The 18,833-nt window shown below is 40.3% G+C and overlaps 1 protein-coding gene across 1 annotated transcript in view; it reads right to left on the reverse strand.

Annotated features, from left to right (window-relative positions):
* Atl1 (atlastin GTPase 1) overlaps positions 1-18,833 on the reverse strand; it is a 76,671-nt gene that overhangs the window by 24,093 nt on the left and 33,745 nt on the right. Inside the window, exons 3-7 of the mRNA XM_057782217.1 lie at positions 10,690-10,937; positions 5,674-5,808; positions 4,978-5,082; positions 3,165-3,215; positions 958-1,014 (exon numbers count right to left, since the gene is read on the reverse strand). Of these exons, the coding sequence (XP_057638200.1) occupies positions 958-1,014; positions 3,165-3,215; positions 4,978-5,082; positions 5,674-5,808; positions 10,690-10,937 (596 nt within the window). The remainder of the gene's footprint in view (positions 1-957; positions 1,015-3,164; positions 3,216-4,977; positions 5,083-5,673; positions 5,809-10,689; positions 10,938-18,833) is intronic.

The following is an 18,833-nucleotide window of genomic DNA, read 5'->3' on the forward strand; positions in this document are numbered from 1 at the left end:
GGAACAAATAAAAGGGCCCAGTGGCCTCACCCCAAGTCTATTTGTGGAAGTACCGAGGTTTAGTTTTAAATACAGCAAAAGCTGTGCAATTAAACAATCCTGGCAAAGTATGGTGCTGCCTGTTTCTGGCCCACCACTACCTTGACTATCAGACATGCAACGTGGTCCAAAAAGTTGCCAGAACTATGGGAAATCTCTTCTTGGAAGGCCAGTTCCTCTTCTGACTGGCACTAGGGCTTCAGACTTTTCCTTCCTCCAGCATGGGATTCCTGAGAGGTTTTCCGTTCCTTGGGACCTGGTGTTTCAGTACTCTGATAGCTGTCAGGATGAATACATGGGACTCTACCGCACCCCGGGCACAGTAGGCACACCAGCATCAGCTGAGCTGGTGGCTGTCACACTCAGGCAACAGGAGATGTTAGCATGTAAGACAGGGCACTCATGCCTCTCCCCCAGCATCCTCTCTGGTGTCTGCCAACTGTTACACTTTGCAACCAACTTTTATTAGCCCAGGTCGGTTGATTTTGGGTTCATGCTTGGCAGATGCATCAAGTGTCTTCTGTGTCATTTCGAGGGCTGAACTCAGAGAAAAGCTGATTTTCTCACAGGAGCCAGAGAAGCTAAGACATACGTTATCTCCCTACTTCTCTTCTTCATATCAAACAGCTTAGAGTAGGAACGCCTTCTCCTCTTCCTTTGAGACAGGGTCTCTTAACTCACTATGTAACCCTGGGTGGCCTAGAATGCCCAGTGTGCATCAGGCTGGCCTTGAACTCACCAAGATCCCCCTGGCTTAAAGTCTCTTTAGTGCTGGAATTAAAGATATGTAACACCATGCCTAGCCTAAAAATGCTTCTTGAAAGAAATAAAGGAAAGAAACATGACCCTGATGAAAATCACAGTTATAGATTCCATAAAAATCTGGTAAGAATTTTCCGTCATTTGACTTTCACCTACCTGAAAAGGCTTCAGGAATGTTTCTTCCATTGCTAGCCTGCCATACTCAGTGAAAAGCTGGGATGGGGAGGGAGAGAGAGATGGAGATTTGTTTACTTATTGGGATTTTTTACCCATTCCCCCAGCTGTAACAGAATGTTACGCTATCATAATTGCATAGTCATCTTCAGGAAACAAGTATTAATTATATAAAGCAGGGATATAGTAATTACATATCTAAAAATGAAGAATATGTTGCATTTTAAGAAGAAACTTCTACTTTAAGCCCATCCCTCTCTTTCCCATGTGTCTATGTTTTGTGTGCACCAGCACCTGAGCACCGAGTTCTAAGCACTTGCTCTGAAGGCAACCCCAGCCTTAAACTCTTGTCTGTGATATTTAAAAAAAACTGTAGAATGGAGGCACATGTGAAATGATTGGCTTAGAGGGTCGTAATACAGCTAGGATGCATTTATAAAAGCTGTATCCTAGAGAAATGTAAAGGTACAAAGATCTGAGTTACAAAATTAGGCGTTTGGTTTAAAAAGCAGGGAGTTAAATGTATTGTCTTCCCTTGTTTTTCACTGCTTACAATTAGGAACATGAAGTACAACAAGGAGAATTATTGTTTCAGTGAACCTCGACCTATGGAGATGACTGACAAGGCTCCTGATATCATCCGGGAAGGTTAGATGTTTCCCCATGTGACACAGGACATGCTCAGTTCACACACTGGGCTAACAAGACTTCTTGGAGTTGGGGAAGAATGGTAGCCTAGCACCCCCACTACCCAGTCCTTTACAATAGCACCCCAGCCTCACACTGCCAGCCCTGCAGGGCAGTGGAAACCAAGAAAGCAAACGGTGATTACTAGATATTTCATTCGAGTGATGAGCTCAAAGTCTGGGTATGTCTAAAAGGCAAGGTCCAGGACACTACTCTATGAGACTTGTGTACTGACATAACTTGAATTCATAATCACTTCAGAGCAAGGAATTGTTGTTTACAGGAAAAAAATAAATGATCAAAATAAACTGTTAACTCAGCATCACTGCCAAAAGTTATTTCGTTTGTAGACACGCATAAATAAGCCAGCATGCAATGGCACCATGTGGCTCATTAAGAAAGTAACTGATTGGATTATGACACTTGCCAAAGAAGAAGATGCTCTTATTAATAAAATATACCCAGCGATTATTTGATATACCACCTATTTGTCATAAATGATCAATGTGAGATACCAGAATGTGTCAGGTAACAACACTGGAATTGAACTTCAAGTGATGTTTCCAATGCTGCATGTTACATTGCTTTACTGTTTTTAATATCCAAAGTTTCACATTCACTGCATGGATCTGATACACATGTTAGGTAAATTTCATGTAAACCGTGTAGAAAGAGAGCTATCAGAGGGGTAGCAGCTTTGCTAGCTGCTCAAGAATAACGTGTGGAGTCGGAAGAGAATGCTACTGCATACATGAGAAAAATCCCTAGAAAACATCTCTTATGTGAGACGGCTACCTCACGGAGTGGAAGGAACGCAGGACCCAGCCGACGGTTCTTACCCCTGTCCTACCATTAAGTAGCCAGAGCAGCCTGAGCAAGGCACTTAGCTTTCATCCCCACTTCCCTCATCTATAAAACATGAAGGGGAGATTAGGTACCATTATTGTCTCTATCAGATCAGATTTCAAGTCTTCTCTATCAGTTCTGAACCACAAGGTCCACAAGGAAAGAAGCCTGCCATATAACAGACACCATACCAACAATTATAAAGTCCTTGCTCTTAAGATTTTGGCACTGCAATTTAGAGACTCTTCACACTGAAGATTCTTTGTCCACTTTGTTGTTGTTGTTGTTTTGTTCTTCGAGACACGGTTTCTCTGTGTAGCAGCCTTGGGTGTCCTAGAATGTGCTTTGTAGACCAGACTGGCCTTGAACTTACAGAGATTCACGTGCCTCTGACTCCCAAATGCTGGGATAAGAAACATGCACCACCACCACCTGGCTCTTTGTTCACTTTGCCATATACTTTCATGCATTTTAGCACCGGGAGCAAGCAGGTTTAGAAACCACAGAATATGAAAACTGAATTAGAACATAACCATACAAGACTAGAAAAGAGACCTGGAAACAGGATGACCTTTATGTGGTCACCTGTCTAAAGTTCCCCCAAATTCTGGTCTGCATGTCCAAAAGACCATCAGATACATAAAACATGATTTTACCTGGAGGTGCTGAAGATCGTCCTCCTGGACATTTTGGGATAAGTTGTATACCTTGATTGTGGGATGATAATAAGAAGAGAGATAATCAGCATCACTCCACTGTTCTCTTTCCATAAGTGTCAGTTACTACACAATCACTCTCTTACACACATTTAAGAGACTCCAAGAAAGTAGAGAGCCTGATAAATAAGCCATGCACAATGATCACAAAAATGCTAGAAAAATATAGGAGTCACTTGCTGTGGAGTCCAAATACTACAATTACTTTATGGACCTACTTACTAAGTCCCTCTTCAAAGCACACCAAGTGAATATTGATCAAACTACAACTATTTTATGGACCTATTTAATAATCCCTCTTCAAAGCACACCGAGCGAGTATTGATCTAAGCCTGAACATCCTCTGTGGAAAATGCGTGTGTGTTGGGGAGGGGTGGTTTTATAATGTAACACCTCAAACCCTTTTTATTTTGGGAGACAATTTCATCATATTGCCCAAATTTGTAGTCCTCCTGTCTCAAGAAGCAGAGGTTACAAAAGTGGGCTGTCCTGCCCAACTAGAAAATTACAATTAACTCTTCATAATTTATTGATTGCTTTATTTCTATAGAAAGCCCCTCCACACAGAAGTTAGGTTCTGAGTGTCACGTTCACAGCTTGGTGCCACCGTCTTGCTGCTCTTCCACTACAGTGTGGCCTTAAGTGTGACACTGTGTGGTTTCCTTATTTTCCCTGAGGTGATAAACATTAGTAACTTTACAGATAAAATTAAGGTCGCTTATATGTTTACATACTGACACAAACAGAGACTTCTTGTAGTTATTTGAATAACACATAAGTTTCTCAGGTATTAGTTTAAAATAGTCATTACTCAACAGACTTTTTCTATGAAATGATTCAGTGTTTTCAGGTCAACTATAAACACTAAATAATGAATGTTAAAAGAAAAGTTAAATTGATTTTAACTGGTTTGTGCAAATCATCTTTCCTATTGATTTTAAATGAAATAGATATCGAGTTGATACTTTGAAAATTGACTGAATAAGCAGATTTCTGTATTACAAAAATAACCTGTGTTTTTATGGATCGCTTTCTTGTGCCAATCTTTTTTAAAAAAAACTTTTTTAGATTTATTTTTTTACTTTATGTGTAAGAACATTTTGTTTGCATGTGTGTACAGAACATGTGTCAGGTGCCTGCAGAAGTCATAAGAGTTCCCTGGAACTAAAATTATGGATGGCTGTGAGCCACCCTGTGGGTGCTGGGAACTGAACCCAGGTCCTCTGTAAGAGCAACAAGGGCTCTTAACCTCTGAGCCATCTCTTCAGCCCTAAGAAGTAGATTTTTAAAAGCATCAATCATGGATTATAACTATAACTTTTATTTTAAATTCATTTACTTAAAAATTCAGTTCACCCTCCCTCTTCTTTTGTACCTGTCTGGGCGATGCTGACCACATAGATTGTATGTCTGTCTGTCTGCTCACTAGCTCCATTACTCCATCTGCATATGATCACAGCCTGGACTGGCTCACTATAAAATTTAATATATTTTAACACACTGTAAGCTTTAACAGAAAAAGTGACAATAATAAAGCTATTTTGGACTACAGCAGCCAACTTAGAAACTGATCAGTAATTACAGTAACAATAACTATTCATGGGGTGTTAACTGTGAGCAACATGTTTGATTTGCCATGCTCTTCACATGAAGAGCATGTACTATGTATGTATGTATGTATGTATGTATGTATAGGCACTATTCGTGAATTTAGTTAGGAAACATCCACAAACAGATTTGTTTTACTCCATACCTGTATTGAGCTGATCATTGTGCTAAGGGCAAACACTGTGGCTGAGTCTCTCAAAGTGGACTGACTGTCAAAGGTTCCCTGAGTATCCATCAGTAACACTGCAACCTACAGGTGAACAGAGTACATTACTGATACTGTACACAACATCCAGGGTACCAGGGCTACTATGACATTAACACCAGAAGAACTAAAGGAATCTATTATCAATGGATACTTAACTTTACACCTGCTATGAATGTCACAGAAAAAATTAATAGCTGCTGGGTGCAGTCATTTTTAATTTTTTCCTGATAATCTAGAATAAAACATAGCATTGAGATAATGTAAAAATATCAGCTTGCTATCTGCTATTCTGTATCCATTGTTATTTATTTATTTTTGGTTTTTCGAGACAGGGTTTCTCTGTAGCTTTGGAGCCTGTCCTGGAACTCGCTTTACAGACCAGGTTGGCCTCAAACTCAGATTTGCTTGCCTCTGCCTCCTCCAGTGCTGGAATTAAAGGTGTGTGCCACCACCACCACTCAGCCCATTATGGTTTTTGTCTCCTGGGATCACTGAATATTTTGACAGGGATCATTCAATTAGATACCATTTTGGCCCTGTAGCATTATGTTAAATGGACCAAAGTTTTCAAAAGACCATTTTCAAAGTTACTATTGAAGTTAAAAACTTAATTTTACTTAAAATGTATCATACCTTTTTACCATCAAGTTTATTGATAAGGAAAACTTCACTCCATATCTGGATTCCTGTGGTTTCTCGTTCAGATCCACCTCGCCATGAAAATCCAGTCAACGGTTCATTGTAATCTCCAACCCAATCAACAGATTCCTATAAATTTAATAAAGTCTATGAGTAGAATTGGATGAGCATGTATGGTTTTTCTTTTATCCTTTTTGAGGCTTCTTTTTCGATTCTTCTTTTTCTATAACTCAAATTAAAAGGAAAAATATGTGAACATCTATTACATTGATACAATCACTTTATCCATTCAAAAGTAATTACAGATTAGCAGCCATCTGTTATGGTTTATGTTAGTGGCTAACATCATTACAATTTACACATATATACATGTGTATAGTATATATATGTCATAATGGAAACATAACATGGGAAATATAACAACTGATTCATATATTTATTCATTCATGAGCATGTGTGTCTGGTGTGAGTAGACACATGTGTGCAGGTGCCGGTGCAGGCCAGAAGAGGTGCTGTAGACTGCCAGACATGGGTGCTGGGAACTGAACTCTGGTCCTCTGGAAGAACAGTAAGCACTCTTAAACCTCTAAACTATCTCTCTGGAACAACTAATTCTTGAAGAGGTAAGAAGACTGGGAACAACCTTGAGAAGATATTCAAGGAAATAAGAAGCCAACGAAAGAACAAAGGAAAGAAAGAAGGGAAGGAGCGAGGAGAAAAGGAGGGAGGGAGTGAGGAAGGGAGGAGGAATACTACGAGAACACAGACAAACACTTTGGTATGAGGGTTCTGGGGGAGACTGGCAGGTAGAGGTGAGACTGCCAAATCCCAAAGGCCCAGAAATGTGCCTAATATAGATGTTTATCCTGCAAGCAAAAGGGAGTCAGGAAGATGCAGAGGGAGTCACCGTCACAACTGTGAGAGGAAGATTATCCTAGAGGTGGTAAAGAGCTATCAAAATGATAAATAGCAGGAAGGACCAAAGAGTAGGTATTATAAAAGTCAAAATATGCTTGTGAGCCTGAACCAGGAAATGGGCAGAGGGAAGGACAGAAGGAAACAAATACAAGAGGGATTTGAGAGCTCAAAAGAAGAAAAACTAATCTGAAAATTATGTCAGAACTAATATCAGGTGAGACAAAAATTACAAAGAATCACTTAGATTTAGCAGTTTTTCACTGATAACCTTGGGTAATAGTAGCTATACTCACTTTAATATCTATTACAGGGGTTAAATTACTAGTTTTTGGAAGACCTTACTATATAATCCTTGAGCTAAAAACCTTGTATAAACTAAACTACAGAACTTTATAAATGAAGAAATTGGGTGATGTGGGATTTCCCACTGTATGCTGTGATGACTGCTTTGAGCCTACAGTGGAGCAGGGCGGGCGGGGAGGACTGGAGTGAAAGGTGGGAGAAAGAAGGGCGGAGTCAGGGAGAAGCTATGGAGCCCTGCTGGAGCTAGAGGAAACTTTAGCTGGTAAGCCACAGCCATGTGGTGATACACAGATTAATAGAAATAGGTTAAATTAATATGTAAGAGTTAGCCAATAAGAAGCTAGAGCTAATAGAGTCTACAAAACTAGTATAAAATTTTGCTATCTTACCTTCAAAAATATCTTATTAATTCCTTGAAAATTTTATATATAATATCATGATCATATCCATTCCCCTCCAATTCTTCCCAGATGCACTGCCCATTCCATACCCACCCTACCATGCGTGTGTGTGTTCATGAAAACAAACACATCCAGTTAGCGCTGCCAATATACTCTTGGTTGTACAGCCATCCACCGCAGCATGGCTGACCTACCAGGGCGACACCCTTAAAGAAAACTGACCCTCCTTCTCCTGACAGATATCAATTACCAACAGTTCCTCAGCTAGGGGTGAGATTTCATGACCACATCCTGCCTCTGTGCTGGGATTTTGTCTGGCTTGAGCATGCAGCGTTTATGCAGCTGTGAATTAGCTCACAAGGGCAAACTGCCCCTTTTGTGTCCAGAAAACGGTTCCTTTGTCATCTGTGGCCTCTAGATCATACGATCTTTCCACCTCCTCTTCCACAATGATGGCTGAGTCTTGGCAGGAGAGTGTGTGTGCTATATCCTGTCTTATTCTATAAAGCAATTTTAGATCATTATAAAAAGCATAATAATGGGTTGCACCATCTGTGCTATGATTCTTACGTATTCGTTGCCAACATAAGATCCACTCCATGGAAGGTGTGCTCTTTGTTTAATGTATTGCCGAGTCTAGAACGGCCCTTCTACTTCCCCTCTAGATCCGGATCTTGTACACCTATCAGTTGTCAATAGCGCTTTGGCTAGGATGGTGCTTTGTGCCCACTTCCCCTCTCTGTGTTGATATTTGGGATGGCTCGAGCTTGCACAGGTCTTGTGTGTGTTGTCACAACCCCGTGAGTTCATCTGTGTGGTCGCTGTGTTGTGTCTGGAAGACAGTTTCCTTGTAGTTGCCCTACCTGGCTTTTAGATGCTTTCTAGCCCCTCTTCCACAATGATCCACGAGCCTGGGAGGAAGGTGTGTGATACAGGTGTTCCATTTAGAGCTGAGCATTGCTCTAATTTTTCACACATCTTGATTCTGTTTCCTTATCCAAACCATGATATGTTTTAGTATATCTGTCTGTTTTGATATCCTCCATGGTGCTTAACACAATGCAAGGAGTCAATTGATATTAACTAGTCAATGTTGATATTTAAATTAAATATGCTACATAAAAGAATAGTTGGGAAATATATTTCAAAGGATAAACTATGATGGTTATGAACTAGGAAAATAACATTATTGCAACATTACCTGAGGATAATGATCTTTTAAGATATTATAAAAGTTCTATCCCAGAAAAATAGTTTTAAAGGACAAGGGGTATATCCATAAAGAGCGCCTTTGGAAGACTGAACATTTAGCTTGTTTCATGCATTCAGGCACACATTCACTGTCTCTAATGATTAATTATTGAACACTATGTTTCAGGCATAAAATGAAGTTAAAATTTTTCCTGCTAAAAAGAACATAGTTTGTCACATTAAAAATTACATGTCGCCATTCTAATTGCAATTGGTAGTCGCAAGTGCAGAAACAGGGCTAGAGTAAGCACACAGCCAGTGATTGCTGCCCTCTGCAGGGAACAGCACAGCCAGTGATCACCTTCTGTCTCTTTGTCAATGCTCTGCTAGGTGCAGATAAAGAAAAAGGGGATCCTAGCAAGCACCCTTTACCACACTTGACTAGAATGTGCACCAATAACCCATCTATGGATGGTAAGTACCATAACTCATTTGGGTTTAGAGTTTTGCTTGCTTTCAAAGCCTGAATTATCTTAGCACTTCTGTTCTTTGTTTGAACTAAAGCTAGATAAACGTTAGCCTCAAAGTTGTCCTAAAATACTTCATGCCTAAAATATCAAACTAAAAATGGATAACTGTGCTATAAAGACACAGTCCAAAGACCTTTGTGACAGTCTTGTCATGCGGCTCAGGTTGGCCTGGAATTTTCTATGCAATCTAAACTTTTTTTCTTTCTCTTTTCCTTTTTCTTTTTTGAGGCAGGGTTTTTCTGTATAGCCCTGGCTGTCCTGGAACTTGCTTTGTAGACCAGACTTGTCTCAAATTCACAGAGATCCATCTGTCTCTGTGGTCCAAATACTGGGATTGAAGGTCTGTGCCACCACACCTGGCTGGCTAAATCTTAACTTGGAATTCTTCTGCCTCAGCCTGTCTAGTGCTTCAGAAAAGTTCTTTGGGAGGTTTATCGATTCTACTTCAAAACTCCATGTTTGCATTGGAAGTCACAGGGAGTGGGAGGATGCCAGAACGTTTCCCTTTGCCAACTTCTGCATTTGATAGAGCCAAGGTCCCTAGACGTCACGTGTATCACATGATTTGTCAGACACTGTCAGTTGCCTCTGCGGTTAGGACAAAGTGAGAGCAGACTAGAAAAGGCTATTAAGGAACTTTCTGGAGAGAATGGTTGTCTCTGTTTTGAGTTCTGGCCTGCACAGGGATATGCATTTATAAAAATAAACAAATATATTTAATATTTGTGTTTCTCCATATAGATTTTATTTAAAAACAAAAACTATGAGAATAATATATAACTTATATTAAAGCATGTGAGAAAGTACACTGATGTTAGCAATTTAATTTGAAGTTGTTTTGTTTGTTTTTTGTTTTTCGAGACAAGGTTTCTCTGTGTTGCTTTGAAGCTCTTGTAGACCAGGCTGGCCTCGAACTCACAGAGATCCTCCTGCTTCTGCCTCCTGAGTGCTGGGATTAAAGGTGTGCGCCACCACCTCCCGACTAATTTGAAGTTTTTTAATATCATTAAGAAATGAATGACTAGGAAGAATGAGTCCACACAGACATACATGATAAATTAGGAACATTAATGTCTGTGGAAGAATCGAGGTGTTGGCACCTAAGTGCACATTGTGAAAATCCTTAAAATTTGCTTCATGATTTTTTGTTTTTTTGGTTTTTCAAGACACATTTCTTCTGTAGCTTTGGAGTCTGTCCTGAAACTAGCTCCTGTAGACCAGGCTGACCTTGAATTCACAGAGATCCACCTGCCTCTGCCTCCGAGTGCTGGTATTAAAGGTGTGTGCTATTGCCGCCACCTGGCTCAAAATTTGCCTCACGTTTTAAGAATGTTATAAACACTGTGGGGAAATTATTAAAAAGAAAAGCTTATGGTAAAATCTACTTGACATTTTAAATATTACACATAAAATTCATAGTTCTATCATTATGCTAGTGCTAATTTTTAAAAGAGTAAAGAGTAAGTTATATCTTCAGGTAAATGTGGCGCAGGAGCTTCCAAGAAAAATCCTCTGTAGTTTGCTCCCAAAGCACCCAGGTTGGAATGGCTACACCGCAACCCTCACATTGAGCACACATAATAACAGAAACAGGAATACTCAGTGCTTGTTAGAACCCGACGTGGAAGAGGCACGGGAAGGAAATGTTTTTGAGGGCCCTTCCATACCTGGTTGTACATGTACCGCAGCATAAAGTCCATCAGGAAAGACTTCCCTTTCCTAAAGGCTCCAGCGACCGACACGGCAACTACCTCCTTGTCTCTGACAGACTCGGAGAGAAGGATCCGGTTCAACGCAGCCTCATCTAACTCAAAGGAATGGTCATCTTTGACAATGAGGACTTGGACAGGTCCTGCCTTCTTCACTGGCTCCTCCTCTTCTGAGCTCCATTCGCTTGACTTCTCTGAAAAGCCACCTGTTGAACAAAGTATCAGTTACTTTAGCTACTTATCTCAAACACCATGAAATCGGTACCTCTCTGCTGCGCGCCGCGCACCATGCCCCCGTATCTGCATTCGGTGCGCTTGAACCCAGTTACCGAGCTTCGGGAAAGGGGGCTGGAGGTTAAAATACACAAACACACACAGAGAGACAGAGACGGGTCATCCTTGAATCTCCCAAGAATGCCCACTTTATTGTGTTCAGGGGCAGATTATATAGAGATAGCCACGCCCCAGACAAACCCACCAGAAACCACTCTCCTGCCATCAGGAACTCCTGAAGGTCTCGTGCTCAGAGCAGCTGTAGGCCAGGACTCAATTAATCCCAACATCCAGCTGAAGGCCAGGACTTAATTGGTCCCACCCAACACCTCTCCACTCTCAAACGGGACTGGGAATGTGCCTTCTGGTCACAAGTTTCATTTCATCCAGACCATCTCAGTCCAGACCAGAGACTTAGTCTTCCTGCTCATGTGACTCAATCAATCAATAGTTTCTTTTCAAAATGTTGGTACAAAGTTTTTTCTAAACAAGAAAAAATATCTAAGCCAGTATTCAACTGTTAGAGCAGATGAATATCATGATTATATTTTGCAGTTCCTCCATGCCCTAGGAATAAGTTTGGTTATGTAAACAAAGAATCCTTGTGATGCTTGTGTATATGCATGAGTGTGTGAGAGTGCCCATGAACACCAGTGTGCATACACATGAAGATCACAGGTCTTCATCAAGGCTCTTCAATCGCTTTTGACCTCACTGTTTGAGACAGATATCTCACTGAATCTGGAGCTCACTGACTCAACTAGACTGGCTGGCCAACAAGCCCCAGGAATCCCACTATAGCCACCGCCCCAGTGCTGGGCTGTTGGGTGTGAGCCACCACGCCTGGTTTTCGTATGACTGCTGGAAATCAAACTCAGGCCTTCATGCTGGTACAGAAAGCAGATAACTGACTCCAAAAACTTGTGTTCAGACCCCCACATGCATGCCCACACAAGACGTACCCGTTTTTACTTTTTATTTATGTGTATGCTATATATGTCTGATTGAATATGCCATGTGTGTGCAGTTACCCACGGGGCCATAAGAGGGCACTGGATCCCTGGGGCTGGAGTTGTGGCCAGTTATGAGCCACCTGATGTGGGTACTGAACTGAGCTCAGAACACCTGGGAAGGCAACAAGTGCTTTTAAGCTCTGAGCCATCTCTCCAGACCCCAACTTTAAAAAAAATAAACAGAAAAAAAGAATTACCAAAATGACTAGGAACTCTAGAAATCAATCAAGAGACCGAATCTAAGAACTCATGAGATAGAAGGAGTTAAGATAAATGCTAAAGCATAGAGTATTCCAGGAATTACAGCAGAAATTTTCCCAGTCTGAGACAAGAAAGAATATCCAAACACAAGAGGCATTTAGATGACAAGTAGAAAACAGAACGACATACACCCAACATCTAACACTACAGCACAAGCACAAGTCTTTACACTCTTCACAAGCTAATGCCGATGTAGAGCAATTGTTAGTTTAATAATAAATTTTGTTGTAATATTTTTATGTACTTAGCACTTTGCCATGTTTTATTAACTCCTTATGAAAATCTGAAAAATTTTGCATTTATTGAGCTTTGGAGTTTTGCTTTTGATAGTTAAATCTGTTAGGAATTGATACTTGGATAAAGTAAAAGGGAAATCAAACTTTTCCTATACCAGCACCAATAACAGTCTATCTTAATTGAAACAGATTAGAAAAGTCATGGAAAGCTTCTCTTATTCATCTAATTGGTATTAGTTTGAACTATTTTAATGCTTTGCAGATAAATACTATAATCAATATGCTAATTAAATTTAAAATTGCATTGTATTGCTAGGCAAAGTGGAAGATGGTGGCAATCCAATAACTGGCAAGGCTGGGGCAAGAGGACCTTGAATTTGAAGCTAGCCTGGGCTATGCAGTAAGAAAAATATGCCCTCTTCTGGCCTCGTCAGGCACTGCATGCATGTGACAGAGGCAGGCAAAACACTCACGTAGAAAATAAAAACAAATAAAACCTCTTCAAAAGATAAAACTAGGGATTGTGTTGTGAAGTAGAGTGGTGGTTGGAGGTTTTCCTCTAAGGTCTATGGCTTCACTGCCCTGAGTAGTGGGTTACCAGTACCAGTCATGGTTTCCCTACTGTTGAGAGGGTCTTAAGTTCAATTAGATACCTGCTAGTTAGCACAAGTTATGTGAGCCAGCGTAGTCACTAGCAACAATTTAAACATCTGTCCATATACCCACAGGTAGGTTGTCACCCCTCCCTCATGAAAAATTCTCTTTGTAACAGATGGAGACCACTAGAGAAAACCAGAACCAATCAAATGTAGAATTACAGAGTCTATTCACAACACTCTTGCACCCAAGACTCGGAGAACATTATGGAAAAGAAAACAGGGACGATTGTAAGAATCTGAGGACCATGGAGTTTGTTGTGAGATTATGTCTCTTAGTAATGTCAAAAGACAACCATAAAGTCTCACCAAGTTGACTGGCCAAACATAAGCTGAATGAGGATGACATCAACAGACACGCGAAAATGGACAAAGAAAACTCATAAGGCTTCAAGCCTACACAAAGAACCACAGGCAGCTAAGGAATGCTGAGAGCAGCAGAAATAGTCTTCCGGGGAAGAGCACCCAATTGCTTTCCCAATACCAATAGTCTTGATACAATCAAGTAACATAATGCCATCTCAGAGGGTTGTAGTTAGGAATATATATATATATACATATATGAATAACAATGATAAAAAGGGGCCATGAACTTGAGAGAGAGCAAGTCGGTATAAGGGGCAGTTTAGAGGGTAGGAAGGAAAGGAAAAATACCCAAAATAAAAATAAAAAAGATAATACTGCACCCTTAAAGAAAACAGAAAACCAAGCTGACAGTGGTGGCACATCCCTTTAATCCCAGCTCTCAGGAGGCAGAGGGAGGCGGATCTCTGAGAGTTTGAGGCCAACCTGGCCTACAAAGCAAGTTCCCAAACAACCAGGACTCTGCAAAGAACTCATTTCAAAAAAAAAGAAAAGAAAAAAAAAAAACAAGAAAAAAGAAAGCCCAAGTGCTGACAAGAGCTAGAGAGATGGCTCAGAGGTTAAGAGTACCAGCTGCTCTTCCAGAGGTCCCGAGTTCAATTCCCAGCAAGCACATGGTGGCTCACAACATCTATAGTGAGATCTGGGTGCTCTCTTCTGGCATGCTGGCATACATGCAGGCAGAACATTCTATACATAATAAATAAACCTTAAAAAAAGAGCTGGGCGGTGGTGGCGCACGCCTTTAATCCCAGCACTTGGGAGGCAGAGGCAGGCGGATCTCTGTGAGTTCGAGGCCAGCCTGGTCTACAAGAGCTAGTTCCAGGACAGGCTCCAAAACCACAGAGAAACCCTGTCTTGAAAAACCAAAAAAAAAAAAAAAAAAAACTTAAAAAAAGAAACCCTGTCTCAAAAAAAACCAGAATGGAAGTAAAAAGAATACTAATAATTTCCAAGTAAGAAGGCAAAATAGCACAGCATATTTGCAAACTGTTTGTTTCTCACAGAGCTGCATACATGCATACCCAAAGAACCAGAAATACCACTTCTAGAAATTTATACAAGATAAATGAAAACAAAGAAGTTCATCCAGAGATGTTTACAGTAGCTCTATAGATATAACATACTGATTAAAATATTGAACGTACGCAGATGCTCCTTGCCTGGGAACTGAACAAACAAATGGATATTATTCACCAGTGAGAGAGAATGAACTATTGATTCATACAACATGATTTAATCTTACTTAAACAGCAATATACTACATGGCCCCACTTATATGAAATGTCAATAGTAGACTAAGTAGATTAGTGTGGCCAAATGATGAGTAGAAGAAGAAACTGACTACAAAGAGAGGAAAAAGTATACGGAATTATATAAAGATTATACTCTAGGGCTGAAGAGATGGCTCAGCGGTTAAGAGCATTGCTGGCTCTTCCAAAGGTCCTGAGTTCAATTCCCAGCAACCACATGGTGGCTCACAACCATCTGTCATAAGGTCTAGTGCCCTCTTCTGGCCTTCAGGCATACACGAGAAAGAATATTGTTTTTTTTTTTTTTTTTTAAATTTATTTATTTATTATATATACACTTTCCAGGATACAGTGCCAGATCTCATGACAGATGGTTGTGAGCCACCATGTGGTTGCTGGGAATTGAACTCAGGACCTCTGGAAGAGCAGCTAGTGCTCTTAACCTCTGAGCCATCTCTCCAGCCCCCGAGAAAGAATATTGTATATGTAATAAATAAATAAATAAATTTTAAAAAAAAAGATTATACTCTAATCACGGTATCATAACATGATTGTATAAATTTATCAAAGTCACAGAATAGTACACTGAGAGCATCAGATAATGGCTATGATTGGTGAGAAAAGTTCAAATTTGCAGTATTTGCCAAGTGCCATGAGAAAATGCCACCACCCATGTAAGCAGATACTGGACTTTGGTTTTCTGGCCACCCAGACCTGAATAATCACACAGAAACTATATTAATTACACTGCTTGACCAATGACTTAGGCATATTCCTAGATAGCTCTTACATCTTAAATTAACCCATTTCTATTCATCTGTGTACACCATGAGGCTATGGCCTACTGGTTAAGTTCCAGTATCCTCCTTCAGCAGCTACATGGCTTCTGTTTAGCTCTGTTATGCCCTGCCATAGGTCAAAGCAGTTTTATTAACCAATGGTAATAAAACATATTCATAGCACACACAGGGGAATCCCACATCACACCCAGGCCCACTGCAGTCAGACTATGGGAATGGGAAGAGGGACACAGATCAGCCAGCATGATGCCAACATACAATTGTAATCTAATGAAAGGAACTTCAGACCTCTAGGGAAAATATAAAACAGTACTAAAATACAGATACAAATTTCCCAGACTTAAAGACTACATAGTAAATGTGTCAACATTACCTTTGATTTCTGGATTAACTATAGCAATAATCAAATTCTCAATAATATTTCCTACACAAATCAACAAGCTAGAAACAAAGAACAAAAGCTAACAAAGAAATCCTGGAGAACTAAGTTGGAGCACTAGCCATTGCTGTTTAGAATGCATAGTAATTAAGATCTGGTGATATTGGCTAGGTATAATGGCATATGACTGATATCCTAGCACCCAGGAAGCTGAAGCTAGAGAACCACGGAGACCTCAAGCCTAGCCTGAGCTACAGAGAAAAGTCTAGTCTGGAGTAGGCTACATAAAAGAAAATAAAAAACACAGTTATGGTTGTTCATTCATGAACAGTACTAGGGAAGCTGAGGCGAGAAGATTGCCAATTAAGGCAAACCTGAGCTACAGGTTTAGAAAAAGAAAAGACAAGGCAAGAAAAAAGGTAATAAAAAAGGTTTAATGATTGATACACACATGATTGATAACAAAGCTGTAACTGCAATGAACAAGGAAAGAATTATCTTCTAAATATTATGTAAATCAATTCATATTCCTACACTCCTATCTCCCCCTCTGGTTTTTTTGAGACAGGGTTTCTCTGTGTAGCCCTGGCTGTCCCCGAACTTGCTGTGTAGACCAGGCTGGCTTTGAACTCATAAAGGTCTGCCTGCCTCTGTCTCTCAAATTCTGGGATTAAAGGAGTGTGCCACCACGCCTGGCTTTCTACTTCTCACCCTACACAAAAATCAACTTAATCGAGACCAGCCTGGTCTACAAGAGCTAGTTCCAGGACAGGCTCCAAAACCACAGAGAAACCCTGTCTCGAAAAACAAAACAAAACAAAACAAAAAAAAAAACTTAAACCACAGATCTAAGTATAAAATAGGAAAAGCAGACAAAGTTTACAAACCAGCAGCTAACAAGAAACACATCAAGACTCTATACATATAAAAATATTCAATGTCATGCAAATAAAACTGAAAAGTATACTGATAAGAATTTTAATGTATCTGATCAAGGATATGATAATTTCTGGCATGGTTGGCCAGTCACTGCAAGGCACCAGTAAAATGAATCCAGTATTTTAAATAGCAGTTAGGCAAATAACTGTAGAAAGTGTAAATGCATGTATTCCTTAACTTCGAAAGGCTATTTCAGGGGACTTGTTCCACATATATAGTCACACAGACACAAAATACCAGAAGCAGTATAAATGGCCATCAAATGAAGAACTGGTTAATCAATAGTGATTTATTTACATATGAAATATACTACAATTGCAAAAATGAGGAGACTTATTTGAAATAAATGTCACTGCATACTCTAATAACTCAAGATGTAACATAATATATACAAAATGTATAACTCTGAAAAATGTGTGAGTGTTTGGAATGTTTGAGGGGTAAGACAGAACATGGATAAACAGAATTGATTGACAGGGTTATCTGGGGTCAGATCAGTGGGAGGAAAAGGAGAGATCTGTGAAGATTTGAGACAAGGTGTTTTAGTTAGGGTTTTTATTGCTGTGAAGAGACACCATAACCTTGAAAACTCCTATAAAGAAAAACATTTAATTGTGGTGGTTCACTTATAGTTCGGAGTTCAGTCCATTATAGTCATGTTGGGAATGTGGAGGCAGACAGGCAGACATGGTGCTGGAGAGGTAGCTGAGTGTTGTACATCTTGGCTTGCAGGCAATAGGAAGTGATCTAAGACACTGGGCAGTATCTTGAGCATATATGAGACCTCAAAGCCTGCCTCTGCAGAGACACTTCCTCCAAAAAAGCCACAACGACTCCAACAAAGCCACACCTCTCAATAGTACCACTCCCTTTTGGGTTCATTTTCTTCCAAACCACCGCAGCAGGTTTTAGGAATGTGGAAAAGGAGAGATCAATGCGTGTTTCCTGCTCACTGTTCCTGGCTCTGTCTTTTCAGGGCAGAAGTGGATGATATAGCTAAGTCTGAACTTGTTTGTTTCTTTTTGCAGTACTGGATAAGAAACCCAAGGCTTTTAGTGTGCTAAACAAGAACTCTACCACTGAGCTATCCCCTGCCCCGCCCTAAACCAAGATTCATCCTTCTCAGATATCTGCCTTCTTAAACTAAACTCAGCGTCAATTCCCCAAACAGCATTCAAGTCTCAAAAGAGAGAAAGACAGGTGAGACACGAGCCAGGTAGGGAGAACACTTCACTATGGTGGGCTTGGACAGATGGCTCACCAGCAGAGAGAGAACCCTGGCTATGGGTTGAGTATGCTTTGCTCCCTCTGAGACATGCTGAAATTTGGTTCCCATTGAAAGGTGGTGGGACTGTTAGGAAGTGATAAGGTCATCAAAACTCATGAACATGGTTGTCTTTCTCACGCGAGTGTGCTAAGTTCTGCTCTCATGGGACTAGATTAATCACAGCATGAGAGGACTGTCAAACAATGCTGCTGCCACTGCCAGGTCATTTGTGTCTGAATCTGTCCTATTGTAAATCTGTAATTCTTTACTGTTCAGGAGCACTTCTTAAAATGTTAAGCATTTCTTAAAAACTTAAGTTGCATCATTAGTAGGGGTAATATGGTATCACCTGTTTGCCTGCCTAGTCTAAAACTTAAACTTTGCTTTTATTATGATAAATATGGTAGTTACTGCCTGCACCCTGCACAGTTCAGCATGGTGGAGCTGCTAGTGCCTCTGAGCCACATGCACTGCCCCACTTTCAGGCACACAGCGAGTCCACATTCCCATCAAGTCATACACTTTACTCACAAACTCCATCCAAATGCTCTGTCTCCTGCAAGAGCCAGAGGTCAGGCTAGCAGCATAGCCCAGAAAGCTGGCATTTTAAAACTGTACAGCTTTTTTTTTCTGCTGCTGAGTCAGGAAACTCTTTCTTAAAG

This window comes from Chionomys nivalis, chromosome 10, assembly GCF_950005125.1.
Source record: "Chionomys nivalis chromosome 10, mChiNiv1.1, whole genome shotgun sequence".
In the NCBI taxonomy this organism is placed as follows: Eukaryota; Metazoa; Chordata; class Mammalia; order Rodentia; family Cricetidae; genus Chionomys; species Chionomys nivalis.